The sequence below is a fragment of the Papio anubis genome, chromosome 20 (genome assembly GCF_008728515.1).
Source record: "Papio anubis isolate 15944 chromosome 20, Panubis1.0, whole genome shotgun sequence".
NCBI classification, from domain to species: domain Eukaryota; kingdom Metazoa; phylum Chordata; class Mammalia; order Primates; family Cercopithecidae; genus Papio; species Papio anubis.
Window position 1 is genome coordinate 19,949,376 of NC_044995.1, and position 23,630 is coordinate 19,973,005.

General features: G+C 41.3%; 1 protein-coding gene across 2 annotated transcripts in view; it reads left to right on the forward strand.

The window, feature by feature from the left end:
- Positions 1–23,630, forward strand: part of ZNF566 (zinc finger protein 566) — a 39,968-nt gene that overhangs the window by 10,886 nt on the left and 5,452 nt on the right. The window contains exons 2-4 of one of the 2 annotated variants that reach the window (XM_031659581.1): positions 309–376; positions 3,450–3,576; positions 3,900–3,998. In XM_031659581.1, coding sequence (XP_031515441.1) covers positions 368–376; positions 3,450–3,576; positions 3,900–3,998 — 235 coding nt within the window. In that variant the 5' untranslated portion in view covers positions 309–367. The remainder of the gene's footprint in view (positions 1–308; positions 377–3,449; positions 3,577–3,899; positions 3,999–23,630) is intronic. The other variant, XM_017952404.3, reaches the window with a different exon arrangement.

Genomic DNA, 23,630 nt, shown 5'->3' on the forward strand with positions numbered 1-23,630 from the left:
AGAGCTGAGATCCGGCCACTGCACTCAGCCAGGCGACAGAGTGAGACTCTGTCTCAAAAAAATCTTTATATGTGTGTATGTGTGTGTATATAAACACGTATTTTCCAAGCCATGTTGAGTTGCCCTAATCCATCCTGTTCCAGTTATAGCCTGGTATCTTTGAAGCTAGGGATGATAGAGACATTTGCCCATTCTCCTCACTGATACCCTGCAAGCGTTTCTGAAGCATGAACAGAAGGGAAATGATCATTCTGGGTCGGAGCTGTGAGGAAAGTGGGGTCTTATCTATCTTCTTTTGCCTCTCCCAGCTCTACTCTTCTCCAAAAGAAGAGCCAAGAGAAGGTCCTTTTCTACAAATATCAGAGCCATGGCTCAGGTGAGATACTGTTTCCTTTTGCTCAGATAGAGTGATTTTTACCTCTAGTACCTGTAAACATTTGTTTTCCTCATTATGATGCTTTTTGATGTTAGAAAAACAACACCTTTCAGAAAGTTTGGTTATGAGCAATGCCGGAATTTTGCTGTAAAGGAAAGGATCTCTAACAGGCCAATTCATAGAAAAAAAAGAATTGCTTAGATAATCATTGTTAGAAAATTTACACACACCCCCCCTTTTTTTTTTAATTTGAAACGGAGTCTCGCTCTGTCTTCTAGGCTGGAGTACAGTGGCACAATCTCGGCTCACTGCCACCTCTGCCTCCCGGGTTCAAGTGATTCTCTTACTTCGGCCTCCTAAGTAGCTGGGATTACAGGCGCCCACCACCACACCCAGCTAATTTTTGTATTTTTGGTAGAGATGAGGTTTTGCCATGTTGTCCAGGCTGGCCTCGAACTCCTGACCTCAAGCGATCCACCTGCCTCAGCCTCCCAAAGAGCTGGGATTACAGGCATGAGCCACTGTGCCCAGCAAAAAATTTATATTCTTAACTCACAGTTACGTATTAGTCAGCCAAGTGGTTGAATAACAAATTTCTCTGAAGAAGTTTTAATTTAGATTAATGTCCATCAGAAAATCCCCTATCAATTGCATCAAGAATACTTATTTCTTTCCATAAAGAGATTAAGAATTATGTAATGTAAAAATGATCTGACCCAGATCAGGTGTGGAATAATTTTTTTACACTGGTTTCCAGGGCCCCCTGTCAGGAAAAGGACATGCATTTCCTCCTAAACAACCCCAGTCTCCTCTCCAGTTACCCCCGCTTTTAAACAATGTTTACATACTCGTTTACGAAGTCCTTCAGCGTCTCCTATCTCAGGCTTCTACCAAAAATCCTGATAGGACAGAAATGTGTTCCCCACATTGAATTAATATGAATCTAATTTGCTTGGACAGTGATTTGATGGGATGAAAATAAGTAATTAGGGGCACCTTATAGGGAAAAGCCCTCATTAGCTCCGTAGACCTGGGTTTTCCAATAAGAAAATACATGCTGTGGTTTTGTTTGATTTCAGTCCTAGTACAGGGCAAGGCCTCCTGGTTAATGAGCCTTTTATGTTCGAGAGTGTGACTAGTGGTTCGTACAAAGCTCTCACACCTCACTAAGCATCCATGAAAAATTGACGTCAGTGGCCAAATGTGGTGACTCACACCTGTAATTCCAGCATTTTGGGAGGTTGAGGCTGGTGGTTTGCTTGAACCCAGGTGACTAGCCTGGGCAACATGGCAAACCCCGTCTCTACAAAAAATACAAAAATTAGCCAGGCCTGTTGGTGCACGCCTGTAGTCCCAGCTACTCGGGAGGCAGAGGTGGGAGGATCACATGAGCCCAGGAAGTCATGGCTGCAGTGAGATGTGATCATGCCACTGCACTTCAGCCTGGGTGACAGAAGAAGACCCTGTTTGAAAAACAAAAACAATGATGTCACTAATACCAACGGTGAAACTGGATCATCCCTTCACTAATTTTCTGTAGCTTAGTTATAAGGGGAATTTACAGCTGGGCAGTAGGTGGTTATAAATAAGATTGGGCCAGTGTTGGAGAGGTCTTTAAAGATCACCTGCAGCCTGAATTTCTAAAGGCCAAAGAACAGATATCATTTATAGGCTTATAATAAATATTATTCAAATTATGTTACAACAAATTTGAATAGTATTTGTTTTAACAAGGAACATTTATTATTGTATAATAGTCTGGCATAGGAATGGATCAGAGTCTTAAACTATATGCTAATTTTATTTTCTAAGATACAAATTTTTTACAAGTAATTTTACACATGTCTACAAGGGAAGTAGTTCATTTCTGGTTTTGTCCCATTACCAGTCCCACTCCAAGCAACTCTTGAAAATTGGTTTACTACCATTTTTTGATAAACCCACTTTAGTCATTATCTCTTGATTGATTGCAAAGTTAAAGGGAACATTGTATTCCCATACTGCACTTTCATTTTTCCTGACTGTTACCATATCACTGTTTTTGGTTAAATCAACAGTATACACCTTGTTATGGCTGCAAATATTATTCTCTGCCAAGCGAGCTCATAGTTTTGTTCCACACAAACCTTCATTTTCCTGGGGTTAATTGCTTTCCCCCCATTTGCTTAGTCATTTGTGTGTTTACATCCAGAATCTCCAGCATCACTGCCACAGGCCAGTCAATACGTTTTCCCTCTGGTCAGACACATCAGTTCCTTTTGATGTAGAGACTTGCTTCCCCATTTCCTGTGTCCTTGTTCCCATCTGGTCTGGTTTACTCTATCAGTCACAGCTTTCCTGAGACTTTACCTATTTCCTGAATCCTATGTTGTCTTCTTTTTTTATTTACTCCCTCGTTTTTGTGGAGCATATCCTCTAGAAGTTTCCGAAGAAACTCTTCTTGAGTCCTTGGATGTCTACAAATGTCTTTTCTCAACACTCAAAACAGAATGATAGTTTGTTTATGAAAGTCTAGGTCAGAGTTTATTTTCTCCATATTGAATATTGAAGAATTGTTCTTATTGTTTCTCGCTTTTAGAGGTGTTCTTGAGAATTCCATTGCCCCTCTAATTTTCAATGCCTTTTATATGACCTGCTCTTCGCTCTGGAGGCTTTTAATGTCTTGTCTTTATCCCTTATTCTGAAATTTGACTTTCAGCTATTTGGGAAAAGAGAGGGAGACAGATCAAATGTATTGTTGATTTATTATATGACAGGTATAGTGCAAGGCATTGCATATACAATTTCATTTAATTGGGAAAGCCCTCTTAGCTGAATTTTTATACCTTCCCAACCTTGTTTGGATAATGGAGGTATCCTCCCGTACTCAGGCAGTTTCATTTGGAGGAAAAAGAATGACATGGAAACCCAGTGATTCAGTTGTGCTTATTTGATTACAGTCCTCCACTGCATCCCAGGCATTCGTATGCTATGTTTTACTTCCTCTACCTTAATCTTTTTCTTCTCTCTTTCCTTCATAAAAATACTTTTTTTTTTTTAATTAATCAAGTCATATACGTGGTTATTGTTCCAGGAGTCAGTGATGTTCAGTGATGTGTCCATAGACTTCTCTCAGGAGGAGTGGGAGTGCCTGAATGATGATCAGAGAGATTTATACAGAGATGTGATGTTGGAGAATTACAGCAACCTGGTTTCAATGGGTAAGGACATCTGTCCGTAGTAATTTAGATTCTGCACTTGGAAGGGCTACTTCCTCCAATGTGAAATGCTCACCTGGCTTTCAAAAACCAGTCAAATTTTGACATCCTGTTCTCACAGGAATGTTCTGAATATGGTAGAGTTAGAAAAAGGAAGCTACATTGAGTTTCGGGGGATGTTTTACATCTTCCGTTATGTTTCACAAGTCCGTTGTACCTCTCTTTGACTCTTCTCGCAGTGCTATGTCTTTCTTTATAATGAAGGGACTGGATTTGAATTCTAGGATATTCTCATGATAAATTTGTTTTGTCACTTCTTTTGTAAGCAGGGCATTCTATTTCTAAACCAAATGTGATCTCCTACTTGGAGCAAGGGAAGGAGCCCTGGTTGGTTGACAGAGAGCTAACAAGAGGCCAGTGGCCAGGTAAGTGAGGCACAGCAGGTAATGTGTGATTTGGCCAGTAGAGAGACTGCGTCTTTTAGATGCTATCTGGGAAACTCCCCTCAAAGGCTTTTGGCCTGTTGTGCAAATGTAAGACCTTTTCTACATGAGCTTTCAAAATGATCCTACCTTTCCCCCTTACCTAACACACTTTGCCTGCTTTTCTTCTCTTATTCTTCTCTCTCAGTTCTAACCAGCTGGTGCCCTCCTCTACCCTTTCTAGTGGTATTCCTTTCTATCCATATTTTGGGCCCATTTCCTTCCTAGCTTTTCATCCCCCTTTGTATTTAGTCTAATAAAAGCATCACTGTCTCCAGAAAGAGATTTTTTCCTGCACTGCCAGAGACTTATTTTCTTTTACTAAGTTTTTTTGGGATGGGGTTTATGCCCTCATTGATTCATTAATATTTTTTACCAACATCTACTGATTTGCACCTACTCGGCTAGGTGCTGCAGAGTTTAAAAAAGGAATAAGCAATTTCAGAACTTACTGCCTAGTAGAAGTACTAGAACATGTCTACAAATAACTTCTACAAAATAGAACCACCATAAGTGAAGTTAAAATAGGGAGCTTAGCAGAAAGCGAGGGCTAACGATGTAGAAGAGGAGTTGATCCACATAGAAGTCATAGGGGGAGATTTTGGTTGTGAGCGTCATTGACTTTATATAGAGGGTTGGAAATAAAGGGCTTGTGTCTCCATGGAGAAGGTAAGAGCTGGCAAAGAGAGATTTGGTATGAAGGGGAGGAGAGCACATTCATTCATTTAGTTTATGTTTCTGGAGTGCCTATGGTATGCCCAGCACTATTCTCAACACTGAGGTTACAGTAATGAATAGAACATGCGTGATTGGGTGCAGTGACTCACGCCTGTAATCCCAGCCCTTCGGGAGGCTGAGGCAGGAGGATTGCCTGAGGTCAGGAGTTTGAGACCAGCCTGGCCAACATGATGAAACCCCATCTCTACTAAAAAATACAAAAATCAGCCGGGTGTGGTGGCAGGCACCTATAATCCCAGCTACTCAGGAGGTTGAGGCAGGAGAATCACTTGAACCCAAGAGGTGGAGGTCGCAGTGAGCCAAGATCATGCCACTGCACGCCAGCCTGAAAAAAAGAAAAAAAAGAACGTGCATAATCTGTGTTCCCACAGCCTACCCCACAGTGTAGGGAGAGATATGAAAATAGATGAATATATAACATACCAGGAAATAGTAAATACTAAAAAGAAATAAGAAGTAGAGGAAAGGGATAAAGGATGATATTTTATGTGAAGAAGCAAGAGAAATTTACCATATCTTACCAAATGATATGGTAACATTTGGGCAGAGACCCAAAGAAGTACCACGGTAAGTCATTGTGTATGGGTACTAGGCGGAAGACTGCTCCAGATGGAGGAACGCAGACCTTCAAAGGCCTGAGGCAACTGTGCATTGGCTGTGTTTGAGGAGCAGCACCAGAGGGCAGTGACTGGTAGCAGAGGGGTACATGGGTGGGAGATGAGATCAAAGAGGCAGGAGTGGGAAAGAGTGGGTCAGTTTATGTACAATCTTCCATACAGGCCATGGGAAATCTTTTCATTCTAAGGCAAGAAGTCATCAGAAGGCTCTGCACCTAGAAATGGCTTGATGCAACTTATTTTTTTGTTTGTGTTTTTTTTTTGGAGACAGAGTCTTGCTCTGTTGCCCAGGCTGGAGTGCAGTGGCATGATCTCAGCTCACTGCAACCTCCACTTCCCAGGTTCAGGTGATTCTCCTGCCTCAGCCCCCTGAGTAGCTGGGATTACAGGCGCATGCCACCACACCCGGCTAATTTATTTGTATTTTTTTAGTAGAGATGGGGTTTCACCATGTTAGCCAGGATGATCTCGATCTCCTGACCTTGTGATCTGCCCACCTCAGCCTCCCAAAGCGCTGGGATTATAGGCGTGAGCCACCATGCCTGGCCATGTTTTTGTTTGAGATGGAGTCTTGCTCTGTCGCCCAGGCTGGAGTGCAGTGGCATGATCTTGGCTCACTGCAACCTCCACCTCCTGGGCTCAAGCGATTCTCGTGCCTCATCCTCCGGAGTAGCTGGGATTACAGGCGCCCGCCACCACGCCCAGCTAATTTTTGTATTTTAGTAGAGACAGTGTTTCACCATGTTGGCCAGGCTGGTCTTGAAATCCTGACCTCAAGTAATCCTCCCACCTCAGCCTCCCAACGTACTGGGATTACAGGTGTGAGCCACTGCACCTGGACTTGATGCAACATGTGTTTTAAAAGGATTTCCCTAACTGCTTTGTAGGAGACAAGGTTGGAAGCAGAGTGGCTGTTTAGCAGATTTTTATAGTAGTCTGGTTGGAATACAGTGATGGCTCAGAGACGATTGAAATGTTATCAGTGGCAGTGGAAGGAAGCGGTGGGTTTGAAATCTTTTCAAGGAAGAGTTAGCAGGATTCAGTCTTGGAGTATAAGAGGAAAAGGATTCATGCTTTTTAGGGAGAGCCTATGGAAGAATGGGCTTTGTAATTACTGAAATGGGGAAAGAGTAGATTTGGGGGTTGCAAAATCAAGGGTGGGTTCGCTTATGTTAAGCTTCAGTTGCTTATTGGACGCAGCATAGATGCCATGCAGGCAGTTCAGTATAGAAGTCTGGAACTGGGAGGTCAGATCAGCGTTGGAGGAAAATTTGGAGAGCCTTCAATATAGAGATATAGAGTCTTGTGACTGGATGAAATCTCCTAGGGAATAAATATAGCAAGGACAGAAACCTGAAGCACCCTAATACCTAGAGCTTTACAGCAGGAGAAGATATGGCAAGGAAGTGTGGGTTGAGAAGACAGCAGGATGGAAGGTGAACTCAGGAACTCAGAAAGAAAAGTACGAGAAAGATCTGGCCATGAAGATTAGATAGGTATGTAATAGTTTCTACATGCATTTTCTCATATAATTCTGTTTTTTTCTTTTAGTACAGTTCAAGTACTTATACTTACATAGTTAGGCTGTTTTCTAATCAATGCTTGTTTGTAAAAGCACCATTCTTTATGTAAAAGCACAACTTTATGCATATAGATTTTTCTGTATTTGCTTAGGATAGATTCTCAGAGACAAGATATTTCTGAAACTTTCAGACACTCACAATGTTTGGTAGTATTCATTTCACTGTACTCTTTAAGAATGGTTAATTTTTATTTGAAATAAATGTTTTCGCTCATTTATTTTACAAGTCATAGAATGTTGTTTTTCATTGTGAAAATTTTCAAAACTACATGCCACTCATCTACCCCTATTGTTGCACAAATATTTTCTTTTTTTTTCTTTGTTTTCGAGATGGAGTTTTGCTCTTGTTACCCAGGCTGGAGTGTAATGGTGTGATCTCAGCTCACTGCAACCTCCGCCTCTCGGGTTCAAGCGATTCTCCTGCCTCAGCCTCCCGAGTAGTGGGGATTACAGGCACCCGCCACCATGCCTGGCAAATTTTATTGTATTTTTCATAGAGATGGGGTTTCACCAGCTTGACCAAGCTGGTCTCGAACTCCTGACCTCAAGTGATCCACTTGCCTTGTCCTCCCAAATTCTGGGATTGCAGATGTAAGCCACCGCGCCCCACCGCAGATAATTTCAAGTAAATCCAGAACCTCATGTCATTTCACCCTTGCATAATCTCATTATGTAATTCTAAAAAATATGGATATTTTCTCCCTTATATAACTTTAATGCAAAGTTATATAAATTTTATAAGTTATATAAATTTTACAGTGATTTCTTCGTATACTGGACTGCTTTATTGTTGTTATATTGAGTACTTGTGAGAGTGGACGTTTTCACCATAGCATAATTAACTTGTTCATTTCTATATTTCATACTTTTAATCTGTTACTGAGTTTATTCTTTCAGTTTTTATGGACTTTGCAAAATAATAACATTTACCTATTGGTTTCCAGAGGGTGCTTTTACTTTTTTTTTGAAACAGGGTCTCACTCTTGTCCAGGCTGGAGGGCAGTGGCACTATCATGGCTCACTGCAGTCTTGACCACCTCTTAGGCTCACGTGATCCCCCCACCTCAGCCTCCTGGGTAGATGGGACTACAGGTGCATGCCACCACACCTGGTTAATTTTTTGTATTTTTTGTAGAGATGGGGTTTTGCCATGTTGCCCAGGCTGGTCTGGAACTCCTGGGCTCAAGTGATCCCACCGCCTCAGGCTCCAAAAGTGCTGGGATTACAGGCATGAGCCACTGCTCCCAACCTAGCTGCCTAATTTTTTAGTTTTTTTGAGACAGAGTCTAGCTCTGTGATCCAGGCTGGAGTGTAATGGCGTGATCTGGGTTCACTGCAACTTCTGCCTCCAAGATTGAAGCAATTCTCATGCCTTAGCCTCCCGAATTGCATTACAGGCATGCACCACCATACCCAGCTAATTTTTGTATTTTTAGTAGAGACAGGGTTTTGCCATGTTGGCCAGGCTGGTCTCTAACTCCTGGCCTCAAGTGATCCTCCCACCTGAACCTCCCAAAGTGTTAGGATTACAGGAGGGAGCCACCTCGCTCAGCCGAGCTGCCTAATTTTAACTTTTCTTCAACACTTGTATTTGTTTACAATTTCACCAGCAGTATATGAACATTCCTATTGTTGCACATGCTTCCTAATATACGGTATTATCAAACTTTGATTTTTTTTTTTTTTTTTGAGATGGAGTTTCGCTCTTGTTGCCCAGGCTGGAGTGCAATGACACGATCTTGGCTCACTGCAACCTCTGCCTCCCAGGTTCAAGTGATTCTTCTGCCTCAGCCTCCGAAGTAGCTGGGATTACAGGCATGCGCCACCACGCCTGGCTAATTTTGTATTTTTAATAGAGATGGGGTTTCTCCCTGTTGGTCAGGCTGCTCTCGAACTCCTGACCTCAGGTGATCTGCCTGCCTCGGCCTCCCAAAGTGCTGGGATTATAGGCATGAGCTACCACACCCAGCCCAAACTTTGATTTTTATCAGTTAGTGAGTGTATAATAATAATTCGGTATGGTTTTAATTTACATTTCCGTCTTTTTTTTTCTCTTTTTTTTTTTTATTTGAGACGGAGTCTTGCTCTGTCACTCAGGCTGGAGTACAGTGACACGATCTTGGCTCACTGCAACCTCTACCTCTCAGGTTCAAGCAATTCTCTCACCTCAGCCTCCCAAGTAGCTAGAATTATAAACACATGCCACCATGCCCGGCTAATTTTTATATTTTTAGTAGAGATATGGTTTCACCATGTTGGCCAGGCTGATCTTGAACTCCTGACCTCAAGTGATCCACCTGTGTCAGCCTCCCAAAGTACTGGGATTACAGTCTTGAGCCACCGTGCCCGGCCACGTTTCTTTCTTTACTGATGAGTTTTAGCACACATTTTCATGTCATTTTTAGTTTTTGGAAATTCTTTTTTTTTTTTTGGAAATGGAGTCTCACATTGTTGCCCAGGCTAGAGTGCAGTGGTGAGATCTTGGCTCACTGCAAACTCTGCCTCTCAGGTTCAAGCAATTCTCCTGCCTCAGCCTCCAGAGTAGCTGGGATTACAGGTGCCCACCACCATGCCCAGCTAATTTTTTGTATTTTTAGTAGAGACAGGGTTTCACTGTGTTGGCCAGGCTGGCCTTGAACTCCTGACCTTGTGATCAGCCTGTCTCAGCCTCCCAAAGTGCTGGGATTGCAGGTGTGAGCCACCACGCCCAGCTGAAATTCTTTAGTGAAGTGCCTGCTCAAATCTTTTGCCTGTTTTTCTGTTGAATTGTCTGTATTTTTCTTTTTTATTTTATTTTACTTTATTTTTTTTGAGATGGAGTCTTGCTCTGTCCCTCAGGCTGGAGTGCAGTGGCGCAATCTTGGCTCACTGCAAGCTCCGCCTCCTGCATTCACGCTATTCTCCTGCCTCAACCTCCCGAGTAGCTGGGACTACAAGCCCGCCACCACATCCGGCTAGTGCATGTTTTAGTAGAGAGCCGAGGGGTTTCACTGTGTTAGCCAGGATGGTCTCGATCTCCTGACCTCGTGATCTGCCTGCCTCGGCCTCCCAAAGTGCTGGGATTACAGGCTTGAGCCACCGCGCCTGGCTCGTAATAATGTGTATTTTTCTTAATAATGTGTAAGGGTTCTTTTTTTTTTTTTTTTAATGAGACGGAGTCTGGCTCTGTAGCCCAGGCTGGAGTGCAGTGGCCGGATCTCAGCTCACTGCAAGCTCCGCCTCCTGGGTTCACGCCATTCTCCGGCCTCAGCCTCCCGAGTAGCTGGGACTACAGGCGCCCGCCACCTCGCCCGGCTAGTTTTTTGTATTTTTTAGTAGAGACGGGGTTTCACCGGGTTAGCCAGGATGGTCTCGATCTCCTGACCTCGTGATCCACCCGTCTCGGCCTCCCAAAGTGCTGGGATTACAGGCTTGAGCCACCGCGCCCGGCAAGGGTTCTTTATATATTCTGCTTGTGGGACTTTGCATGTTCTACAAACTACAAGTCTCTTTTTCTACTCTGAATTGAATTTAGCTCTCTTTATGGTTTTCTTTTCTGTGAGCAGAAGTTTTTAATGATTACTGTAGTCAAATGTATCCATCTTTTCTTTTATGCTTCACACTTCTAGGGACTTAAGAAATTCTTCCTTAGCCTATATTTGAATCTTACATAAATGGAATCACCGCATATGTATAGTCAGCCCTTCCTATGCGTGGATTCTGCATCCACAGACTCAACCAATCATGGATGTAAAATACATATAGTTGGCCCTCTGTATTAATAGGTTGAGAGCCATAGTTGGTTGAAGCCAACTTACTGTGCCATTTTGTATAAGGGACTTGAGCATCTAAAGATTTTGGTGTCTGCCATGATCCTGGAACCAAACCTCAACCCTCCTCACCCCTCCCACCCGGTACAGAGGGCCAGCTGTACATTGTTGTCTTTTTAAATATATCTTTGCCTGCCACAAAGCCATGAAGATATTCTCCACTGTTTTCTTTCTGATAGACGATTCTTGTTCCTTTCCATTAGAGAAAAATGTTTTCCTCTAACAGGCTAAATTTTTACTGTGATAAATTCAGATATGGTTAGCTTTATTCCCCTTATGCTTTGCCTCTGGTAGCATTTTTCAATCTGAGGACTTACATCTTTTTTTGTGTGTGTGATAGGAAATTCTTAGTAGTCATCTCTTCAAATATTGCCTTGTTACCATTTCCTTTTTTCCTTCTGTTAGACTGACATAAAACGTCTGTATTATCTCCTGTGTCTCTTACTCTTCATCTGTTTTTCCATTTATACTGCCTTTGTATATATTTCTTTGGCCCTCATTTGTATTGATTTGCTAATATATTCTGTAACAATGACCTTTACACTTTTGAACCCGTCCATTAAAATTTTCCCTTAAAATGGTATTTATAAACATAGTAGAATATATAGCATGTATATACATAAACATATTATTATGACAATAATATTTACATCTGCAGACTTACATGTGCAAGAGATTTGTTAGGAAATATACTTAGGAATGCCATTGCGGGATCTTGGTGTACATGCTTACTCAGCTTTGCAAGGTGATGCCAAACTGTTTTCCAAGTGATGTATTAGTTTATGTGGGAAGTACTTTTGTTCCACCATCTCTCCTTATGATATTATAAGATTTTTTCATTTTTTAATAATCTGATTCATGAGTATGAAATCTTATTTTGTCGTTTTAAATTAAATTTCCCTGGTCGTTATTGAAGATGATTACCTTTCCATACGTTCATTGGTCATTAGTGTCTCTTCTGTGTAATGTCATTTTGATCCTTTTGTATTAGGCTAATTTGTCTTTTTCCTAAGATTTGTAAGAATTCCTTGTATCAATTCTGGATACTCATTTTTGGTCAATCACATGGTTTGTAGATATGTTTTCCAGTTTACATCTGTTTTATTCACTTTTGTTATGGTATCTTTTGATGAACAGTAATTATTTGTGTTAATATTGCCAAATTGTATGTTTAATGGTTAAATTATATGTTGCTTATAAACATTTTTATCTTTTTCCTGTATGCTTTATACTTTTTGGATCCTCAGAAACCTTTCCTAGCCCAATTTTCTATTTTAATTTCAAGATTTTTCTTTTTTTTTTTTTTTAGACAGAAAAAGTCAGACAGGCTAGAGTGCAGTGGAACAATCACGGCTCACTGCAGCTTCTACCTCCTAGGCTCAGGTGATCCTCCCACCTCAGCCTCCTGAGACTGAGACTGCAGGCACGTGCTGTCACTCCTGGCTAACTTTTTATATTTTTTGTAGAGACAGGGTTTTGCCATGTTGCCCATGCTGATCTCAAACTCCCAAGAATTTTTATGTTTTCGCTTTCTTATTAAAGCCCTATTAATGCAACTTTAATTGATTTTTATGAATAATATGAGATGGAGATCAGTTATTTTTCCTGTATAGAAAATGAATTGGCTGGGTGTGGTAGCTCATGCCTATAATCCCAGCACTTGGGGAGGTTAAGGCAGGAGGGTTGCTTGAGCCCAGAAATTCAAAACCAGCCTGGGTAACAGAGGGAAACACCGTCTCCTAAAAAAAAAAATTATGTTTCCCTCTCAAATGAAAACTCCATCTATTCTTCACTGATCAACAATGCTCCTCTGTCATATATTCAGATTTCATATATGCACGGGTATTTCTTGTTATATTGAGCCTTGTTATCCCTGCCTAAATTACTCATGTTTATATAACAAGTCTTGATTTCTGGTAGGACATATCCCTCCACCTTTTCTTTAGGCGTGTTTTGGTTATACTTATCTCTGTGATCTTTCATATAGTATTAAAAATTACTTTATATTTTATTTAAAATGTTGAGTTGAATTTGGCCGGGTGTGGTGGCTCGCGCCTGTAATCCCAGCACTTTGGGAGGCCGAGGTGGGCAGATCGGTTGAGGCCAGGAGTTCGAGACCAGCCTGGCCAACGTGGTGAAACCCTGGCTCTACTAAAAATACAAAAATTAGCCAGGCGTGGTAGCGCACAACTGTAATCCCAGCTACTCGGGAGGCGGAGGCACAAGAATTGCTTGAACCTGGGAGGTGGAGGTTGCAGTGAACCGAGATCGTGCCACTGCACTCCAGTCTGGGTGATGGAGTGAGACTCTGTCTCAAAAAAAAAAAAACCCCAACAAAAGCAAACACAAAAATTAGCCAGGTGTGGTGGTGCACAGCTGTTGTCCCAGCTACTCGGAAGTCTGAGGCATGAGAATCACTTGAACCCAGGAGGCAGAGATTACAGTGAGCCAAGATGGTACTACTGTACTGTAGCCTGGGCAACAGAGCGAGACTCTGTCTCAAAAAAAAAAAAAAAATTACATTGAATTTTTATATCACTTTAGTAGTAACTGATATCTTTATTATATTAAATGATATTTGCCATTATCACAGTACTTTTCTCCATTTATTTAGGCCTTCTTGATGATATTTCAGTGTATTTTTATAAACTTATCCCAAAAAAGGGCTTATAGTTCATTTGATATTTTATTTCTAGGTATTTTCTGTATGTTTTGGGGGGTCTACAAATGCAGTTGACTTGTTTATTGCATAGGATATAGACAGAGGTAATTCCAGCTGGAGTGTAGTGGTGAACCCACAGCTCACTGCTGTCTGGACCTCCTGGGCTCAAGCGATCTTCCTACCTCAGCCCCCAAGTAGCTGAAACTGCAGATGTGTGCCACCATGCCCAACTAATTTTTAAAATTTTAATAGAAACCAGGTCTCCCTGTGTTGTCTAGGCTGATTTTGAACTCCTGGGCTCAAGTAGTCCTCCCATCTTGGCCTCCCAAAGTGCTGGGATTACTGCACCTGGCCCAAGACAAGCCTTCTAGTTTTGGCAGAAGGCACAGGAAATGGGATTCTTTTTTTTTTTTTTTTGAGACAGAGTCTCGCTCTGCCACCCAGGCTGGAGTGCAGTGGCGCAATCTCAGCTCACTGCAACCTCCATCTCCTGGGTTCAAGCGATGCTCCTGCCTCAGCCTCCCAAGTAGTTTGGATTACAGACACGTGCCACCACACCCGGCTAATTTTTTGTATTTTTAGTAGAGATGGGGGGAAATGGGATTCTTAACACCAAGAGAGATTGGAGCAATCTCTTGCTTGTGTGTGTATTTACATACATATGTACATACATACATATATGTATATATACACAAATATGTGTCTATATTTTCCCCCCCGTTTTTGCGCATCCCAGCCTCCAGACAATCTCACAGCAGCAGCAGCAACAGTGGAAGCAGTGGGGGCCTGCAGGTATCTAAAACTACAAGGGGTAGGAATCTTCTTTTCCTGTTAGAGTTGCTGTGGAGTGAACCCCCATCACTTTTTTTCTCTGTCTCCTCCTGCCATACCCAGGCGTAGTTGTAGAAAGTACATAGCAGAGGGAGGTAACTAAAACCCCAGCATTATGACTGGAGAACTGAATAGGGGAGCTCCAGGGAACTAGAAAGTATCAAGAAGATCCCAGAAAGGAACAAGTTCAAAAAAGCAACCCATGTTCAAGTTCAAAAAACCCAAAGTTGGCCCCGGCATGGTGGCTCACGCCTGTAATCGCAGCACTTTTGGAGGCTGAGGTGGGTGGATCACCTGAGGTCGGGAGTTTGAGACCAACCTGACCAACATGGAGAAACCCCGTCTCTACTAAAAATACAAAATTAGCTGGGCGTGGTGACACATGCCTGTAATCCCAGCTACTCGGGAGGCTGAGGCAGGAGAATTGCTTGAACCCGGGAGGCGGAGGTTAGGGTGAGCCGAGATCGTGCCATTGCACTCCAGCCTGGGCAACAAGAGCGAAACTCCGTCTAAAAAACAAAAAAAAAAAAACAAAAAAAACCCCAAAGTTCAAAAAAACTCAGTTTTTAGGAACTCTTAGGCTCATTTTTGCCTGAATATATGTGGATCTGTCCCTAAATAACATATCGAAGACTTTAAGAACTAAAGTGTAAGTTTCAGATTGGATTGGATGGTGCACACAGTGGACAAATCCAAATAACACTGCAAAGGCCTTGAAAACTGACGCTGGAGTCACAGTCCACACAAGGCTTATTGGAACTTGCAGCCTGAACCCAACACGGTCAATACCTGTTAAAACAAAAGTATCAACCATCTCCATAGGATTTATTTTATGTTTTATTATTTTTTATTTTATTTTTTTTCTGAGACAGAGTCTCGCTCGGTCGCCCAGGCTGGAGTGCAGTGGCGCGATCTTGGCTCACTGCAACCTCTGCCTCCCGGGTTCAAGGGATTCTCCTGCCTGAGCCTCCCTGAGTAGCTGGGACTACAGACATAGTGGCACACGTCTGCAGTTTCAGCCACTCGTGGGCTGAGGTAGGAGGATCGCTTGAGCCCAGGAGGTCCAGACTGCAGTGAGCTGTGGGTTCACCACTACACTCCAGCTGGAATTATCTCTATCCTATGCAATAAACAAGTCAAATTAACCACTAAGCCTAGCCTTTTTTTTTTTTTTTTTTGTATTTTTAGTAGAGACGAGGTTTTACCATGTTGACCAGGCTGGTCTCGAACTCTTGACCTCAGGTGATCCGCCCGCATCAGCCTCCCGGAGAGCTGGGATCACAGACGTGAGCCACTGCACCCGGCCAAGAATTTTAATTAGATGTATCTTGGTATAATTTCTGAAGTTCAAAGAAACAGAGAAAACTCCACTGAAGTAACAACCTAGTGACTCAGGGTGTATCCTATACATGTTTGTGTTTGGTGCTGCCCCTGCAGTTCTCTAAAGTTCTGAATTAGTTACCAGACTCAAGCTATCAGGGGATTTAATACAGAAATCTGGATTTCTGGTTTTCTTTGGAGAGCTGGAAAGCAGCACTGGACCTTCATTCTTACATGACAGCTGTCTCCTAGATTTAACAAGCACTTAACCCCTTTGAGAAGGAGTACAAGCTCTTTCACTAACCACTGTCCCCACTATTGCCTACTCCCACACAGACGCTGAGGGCACAGCCTGAGCTGCAACGTACATTTGCAATATTACTTTCCTTAATCTCACCTTCATTACTGAAGGATATTTTTGCTAGATATAAAATTCTGGATTGACAGCTCTTTTTTTCAGCACAATAAATTACTGTTCCACTTTTTTCTGGCCTCCAGAGTTTATGAAGAGTAATCCAGTCATTCAAATCATTGTTTCACCCATAAGTAATACATTATTTTTTTACAGTTCTTTCACTATTTATTTTGTCTTTCATTTTCAGCAGTTTGATTATGATATGTCTGAGTATGGATTTCTTTGGGTTTATCCTATTTGGGGTGGCTTCTCAAAATGGCTTTGTTTGTTTTATCTTTCACCAAAATTGGTAAGTTTTCAGCCATTATTTCTTCAAATCTTTCTTGAGTCCTGTACTTTCTCTTCTGAAACCCTGATGACACAAATGTTAAATCTTTTCTTGTTCTACATTCCCAGAGGCTGTGTTCTTTTTACATTTTCCATCTTATTTTTACTGTTATTCATATTAGCTAATTTCTTTTGAACTGTCTTCAAGTTTATTGACTTTATTACCTCCATTCTGCTTTTGAGACTAGCCAGTAGTTTTTATTTCGGCTACTGCACTTTTCAGTTCTAAAATTTGTTTATTCTTCTTTATATCTTCTACTATTTTGCTGAAACTTTCTATTTTTATATTGGTTTGCAGAGTGTGCATGGTTCCTTGTTCAAGCATTTTTAAAATATCTGCTTTAAAGTCATTATCTGATAATTCCAACATGAATCACCTTTATTTTGGTGTCTGTTGTCTTTTGCCATGTGAGTTAAAATTTTCTTCATTCTTCATATGTTGAGTGATTTTGGATGGTATCCTAAGGCATTCTGAATATTATTCTGTAAGACCCCAGATCTTCTTTAAATCCTATGGAAGCCAGGCACAGTGGCTTACGCCTGTAATCCCAGCACTTTGGGAGATCGAGGTGGGCAGATCACTTGAGGTCAGGAGTTCGAGACCAGCCTGGCCAACGTGTTGAAACCTGTCTTTACTAAAAATTCAAAAAAATTAACTGGGTGTGATCTCAGCTACTCGAGAGGCTGAGGCAGGAGGATCTTTTGAACCCAGGAGGCGGAGGTTGCAGTGAGCTGAGATCACGCCCCTGTACTCTCGCCTGGGCAACAGAGCAAGATTCCATCAAAAAAAAAAAAAATTAATAGGCTGGGTGCGGTGGCTCACGCCTATAATCCCAGCAGTTTGGGAGGCCAAGGTGGGTGGATCACAAGGTCAGGAGTTCAAGACCAGCCTGGCCAAGATGGTGAAACCCCATCTCTACTAAAAATACAAAAGTTAGCCAGGCATGGTGGCGCATGCCTGTAATCCCAGCTACTTGGGAGGCTGAGGCAAAAACAAAATGAAACAAAAACCACTTTCCTCATATATATTGCTCAGTAAAAAGGGAACCATCTGAATACTAAGAGTTTTCATCAACCCTGGAAATTTGTTTTATTAGGGTTCTATATCATTGCCATATTTTCCTTCCAGAATTCATATTTTACATTCATTTTATTTCTTACATCAATTTTTCTTCCCTGTGACTTACTGTTTTCTGTCATCATTTTCATCCTTCTCTGAAAGTTTTTTAAACAATTCATTCCAGCTTTTTCCCTAGCATTATTGAGGTATATTTGGCAAATAAAAATTATATATATTGACTGGGTGTGGTGGCTCAAGCCTGTAATCCCAGCACTTTTGGGAGGCTGAGGCAGGTGGATCACCTGAGGTCAGGATTATGTGACCAGCCTGACCAATATGGCGAAACCCATCTCTACTAAAAATACAAAAATTAGCCTGGTGTGGTGGCACATGCCTGTAGTCCCAGCTACTTGGGAGACTGAGGCAGGAGAATTGCTTGAACCCAGGAGGCAGAGGTTGCAGTGAGCCAAGATCGTGCCATTGCACTCCAGCCTGGGCAACAAGAGTGAAAACTTTGTCTCAAAAAAAAAAAAATTATATATATTTACAGTATACAATTAGGTGTTTTGATATATGTGTATGCATTGTGAAATGATTACCATAATCAAGCCAATTAATGTATCTATCACATCACATAGTTACCAATTTGTATATGTGTGTATATGGTAAGAACATTAAGATCTACTCCCATAATAAATTCCAAGTATATAATACAGTATTATAAACTATAGTTACCATGGTATACATTCTGTACTGGTATTACTATTAATGGTATGTACTTACATGGCAGTACGTACTATTAATATATAATGCTGTATATTAGATCTCCAGAAATTTTTTATTCTGTGTAACTGGAACTTTGTACCGTTTGACCAATATATTCTTTCCTCCATCCCCCAACCCCTGGCAACCTCCATTCTACGCTCTTCTTCTATGAGTTCAACATTTTAGAGTTCATATATAAGTGAGATCACTGCAGTATCTGTCTTTCTGTGCCTGGCTTATTTCACATATGCCCTCCAGCTTTATCTATGTTGTTGAAAGTAACAGGATTTTCTTCATTTTTTAAGGCTTAATAATATTCCAGTGTTTGTGTATTTGTATATATACACACACATTCCATTGTGTGTGTGTGTATGTGTGTGTGTGTATACATACATACACCCACACATCACATTTTCTTTATCAGTTTATCCATTGATTCCATATCTTGGCTATCATGAATGATGCTGCAATGAACATAAGAATGCAGATATTTTTTTCCCCATACTGATTTGATTTCATTTGGATATATACCCAGAAGTGAGTTTGCAGGGTTATAGGGTAGTTTTGAGAAACCTCCATGCTGTTTTCCGTAATGGCTGTTTCAATTTATGCTACTAACAGTGTACAAGGATTCCCTTTTTGCCACATCCTTTCCAACACTTGTTATTTTTTGTCCTTTTGATTATAGCAGTTCTGACAGGTGTGAGAGGATTTTGTTTGTTTGTTTGTTTGTTTGTTTGTTTGTTTGAAATGGAGTCTCACTCTTGTTGCCCAGGCTGGAGTGCAGTGGTGCAATCTCGGCTCACTGCAACCTCCGCCTCTGGAGTTCAAGTGATTCTCCCGCCTCAGCCTCCCAAGTAGCTGAGATTACAGGTGCCTGCCACTATGCCTGGATACTTTTTGTATTTTAGTAGAGATGGGGTTTCATCATGTTGGTCAGGCTGGTGTCGAACTCCTGACCTCAAGTGATCCACCTGCCTTGGCCTCCCAAAGTGCTGGGATTATAGACCTGAGCCATGGTGCCCGGCAATGAGGTGATATTTCATTGTGGTTTCAATTTCCATTTTCCTGATGATTAGTAATGTTGAGTGTTTTTTCATATACCTATTGGCTGTTTCTATGTCTTCTTTTGAGAAATGCCCACTTTTTAAATTGGGTTATTTGTTTTCTTGTTACTGAGTTGAGTTCCTTATATATTTTGGATATTAGCATCTTACCAGATAAAAGGCTTGAAAATATTTTATCCCACTCTGTGGATAGTCTCTTTACTCTGTTGTTTCCTTTGCTGTACAGAAGCTTTTTAGTTTGATGTAATCACATTTTTCTATTTTTTGCTTTTCTTTTATGTGTTTTGGGGTCATATGCAAAAAAAAAATCATTGCCTAGACTGATGTCATGGAACTTTCCCTCCTCTGTTTTCTTCTAGTAGTTTTATAGTTTTGTGTCTTATGTTTAAGTCTTTAATCCATTTTGAGTTCACTTTTGTATATGTATGTGATAGGAATTCAATTTTATTCTTTTGCATGTGGACATCCAGTTTCTCATCACCATTTATTGAACTGTCTTTTCTCCATTGTGTGTTCTTGGCATTTTTATTGAAAATCCAATGACCGTAAATGCAAGGGTTCTGTATGGATTCTTGGTTCTGTATTCTGTTCCATTGGTTGATGTGTCTATTTTTATGCCAGTGCCATGGTGTTTTGATTACTGCAGCTTTGTCATCTGTTTTGAAATCTATCTGATGTAGTGATGCCTCCAGCTTCGTTCTTCTTGTTCAAGATTACCTTGACTATTCAGGGTATTTTATGGTTCCATATGAATTTTAGGATTGTTTTTGCTGTTTCTGTGAAAAGTACCTTTGGAATTTTGTTAGGGATTCCACTGAATCTGTACATTGCTTTGGGTTGTATGGACATTTTAACAATATTAATTCTTCCCATTTATGAATACAGAATATATTTTCATTTATTTGTGTCTTCATTTTTTTTTTATTATACTTCAAGTTCTGGGATACATGTGCAGAATGTGCAGGTTTGTTACATAGGTATACACATGCCATGGTGGTTTGCTACACCCATCAACCTGTCATCTACATTAGATATTTCTTCTAATCCTATCCCTCTCCTAGCTCCCCACCCCCGCCCTTTTTTATTTAATGCAATTTTTTTTTAGACAAGAGTCTCACTCTGTTGCTTAGGCTGGAGTGCAGTGGTATGATCGCAGCTCACTACAATCTATGCCTCCTGGGTTCAAGCAATTCTTTTGCCTGAGCTTCCCGAGTAGCTGGGACTACAGGCACATGTTGCCACGCCCAGCTAATTTTTTTTTTCTTTTATTTATTTATTTATTTTTTGAATTTTAGTAGAGATGGGGCTTTACTGTGTTGCCCAGGCTGGTCTTGAACTCCTTAGCTCAACCAATCCACCTGCCTTGGCCTTCCAAAGTGCTGTGATTACAGGCGTCATCCACCACGCCTGGCGTGTCTTCATTTTTTTCATCAGTGTTTTATAGTTTTACGTATACAGATTTCCCTTGTTAAATTTTTTCCCAAGTATTTTATTCTTTTTGATGTTATTATACATGGGATTGTTTTCTTGATTTCTTTTTCTGATAATTTGTTGCTAGTGTATAGAAACAACTGATTTTTGTATCTTACTGAATACACATACGTTTATAACTTTTTTTTTTTTTTTTTGAGACGGAGTCTCGCTCTGTCGCCCAGGCTGCAGTGCAGTGGCGCAATCTCGGCTCACTGCAAGCTCCGCCTCCAGGGTTCATGCCATTCTCCTGCCTCAGCCTCTCTATTAGCTGGGACTACAGGCGCCCACCACCATGCCCGGCTAATTTTTTGTATTTTTAATAGGGGTTTCACCATGTTAGCCAGGATGGTCTCAATCTCCTGACCTCATGATCCACCCACCTTGGCCTCCCAAAGTGCTGGGATTACAGGCATGAGCCACCGTGCCAAGCCTTATTACATATTTTTTTTTTTTGAGACAGAATCGTGCTCTGTCACCCAGGCTGGAGTGCAGTGGCATGATCTTGTCTCACTGCAACCTCCATCTCCTGGGTTCAAGCAATTCTCGTGCCTCAGCCTCCTGAGGAGCTGGGATTACAGGTGCCCACCACCACACCTGGCTAATTTTTGTATTTTTAGTAGAGACGGGGTGTTGCCATGTTGACCAGGCTGGTCTCAAACTCCTGACCTCAAATGATCTGCCCGCTTTGGCCTCCCAAAGTGCTGGAATTACTGGTATAAGCACACTGAGCTGTAAATAAATAATATTTATTACTTCTAACAATTTTATGGTAGATCCTCTGGGGTTTTTTTGAATTTGGATGGCTTTTATTCCTTTTTATTGCCTTAAATGAATAAAAAGGACTTTTGGTACTATGTTGAGCAGAGTGTCAAGAGCGGATATCCTTGTCTTGTTTCTGATCTTAGGGGAAAAACCTTTATCTTTCCAATGTTGAGGATAATGTTAGCTGTAGGTTTGTCATATATGGCCTTTATTATGTTGAGGTAGATTCCTTGTACACCTAATTTGTTGAGAGAGTGTTGATTATGAAAGTATGTTCAATTTTGTAAGATGATTTTTCTGTGTCTACTGAAATGATCATGTGGTTTTTGTCCTTTCACTTTGTTAATGTGATGTATCACATTGATTGATTTGCTTATGTTGAAACGTCCCTGTATCCTAGGAATAAATCTCACTTGATCATGCTGTATGATCTTTTAATGTGCTGTTAAATTCCATTTGCTAGTATTTTGTTGAGGATTTCTGTATCTATGTTCATCAGGGATATTGGCCTGTTATTTTCTTTTCTTTTTTGAGACAGAGTGTCGCTGTGTGGCCCAGGCTGGAGTGCAGTGGCACGATCTTGGCTCACTGCAAGCTCCGCCTCCTGGGTTCACGCCATTCTCCTGCCTCAGCCTCCCTAGTAGCTGGGACTACAGGCGCCCACCACCTCGCCCGGCTATTTTTTGTATTTCTTAGTAGAGACGGGGTTTCACCGTGTTAGCCAGGATGGTCTCGATCTCCTGACCTCGTGATCCGCCCACCTTGGCCTCCCAAAGTGCTGGAATTACAGACGTGAGCCACAGTGCCTCGCCGGCCTGTTATTTTCTTGTAGATTTTTTGTCTGGCTTTGGTATCAGGGTAATACTATCCTCATAAAATGAGTTTGGAAGTGTTCCGTCTTCAACATTTTGGAAGAGTTTGAGAAGAATTGGAGTTAATTCTTCTTTAAGTGTCCGATAGAATTTACTTGTGAAGCCATCAAGTCTTTGTCTCTTCTTTATTAGGAGGTTTTGGATTACTGATTGAACTATCCTACTCATAATTGGTCTCTTCAGATTTTCTCTTTCTTCATGATTCAGGCTTGGTAGTGTATGTTTCTAGGAATTTATCCATTTTTTCCTAGTTTATCCAATTTGTTGGCATATAATTATTCATAGTAGTCGCTTATGATTCTTTGTTTGTGTTGTTGTTGTTGTTTTAGAGATGAAGTCTCCCTCTATTGCCCAGGCTAGAGTATAGTGGCATGATCATAACTCACTCCAGTTTTGAACTCCTGGGCTCAGGCAATCTTCCTGTCTTAGCCTCTCAAGTAACTGGGGCTATAGTCGTGCACTACTCTGCCGAGCTAATCCTGACTGTTTTATGGTGTCTTTGTTCCTAGCTCACTCTTTCTTTCTGATTTGATTTTTTTATGGTGGTATGATTTGATGTTTCTTTGTCTTCAGTGTATCTACTAGAGAGTTTTTCTTTGTGGTTACCATAAGGCTTACATAAAACATCTCATAGTTATAACAGTCTATTGTAAGTTAATAATATCTTAACTTTAGGCTGGGTGTGGTGGCTCACACCTGTATTCCCAGCACTTTGGGAGGCTGAGGTGGAAGGATCGCTTGAGCCCAGAAATTTGAGACCAGCCTGGGCAACATAGCGAGACCCTGTCTCCACCAAAATGTTTAAGGATCACTTGAGGTCAGGAGTTTGAAACCAGTCTGGCCACCATGATGAAACTTTGTCTCTACTAAAAATACAAAAAATTAGCCAGATGTGGTGGCAGGCGCCTGTAATCCCAGCTACTTGGGAGGCTGAGGCAGGAGAATTGCTTGAACCTGGGAGGCAGAGGTTGCAGCAAACCGAGATTGCGCCACTGCACTCAGCCTGGGAGACAGAGCAAGAGTCTGTCTCAAAAAAAAGTTAACCAGGTATGGTGGTACACATCTAGTTCCAGCTACTCAGGTGGTTGAGGTAGGAGGATCCCTTGAGCCCAGGAGGTTGAGGCTACAGTGAGGACTCTGGCCTGGGCTACAGAGCAAGACCCTGTTTCTCAATAATAATAATAATAGTAATAATAATAATAATAGCTTAACTTTGACCACATACAAAAAGTCTGCACTTTTCCAGCCACATTACGTTATTGATGTTACAATGTA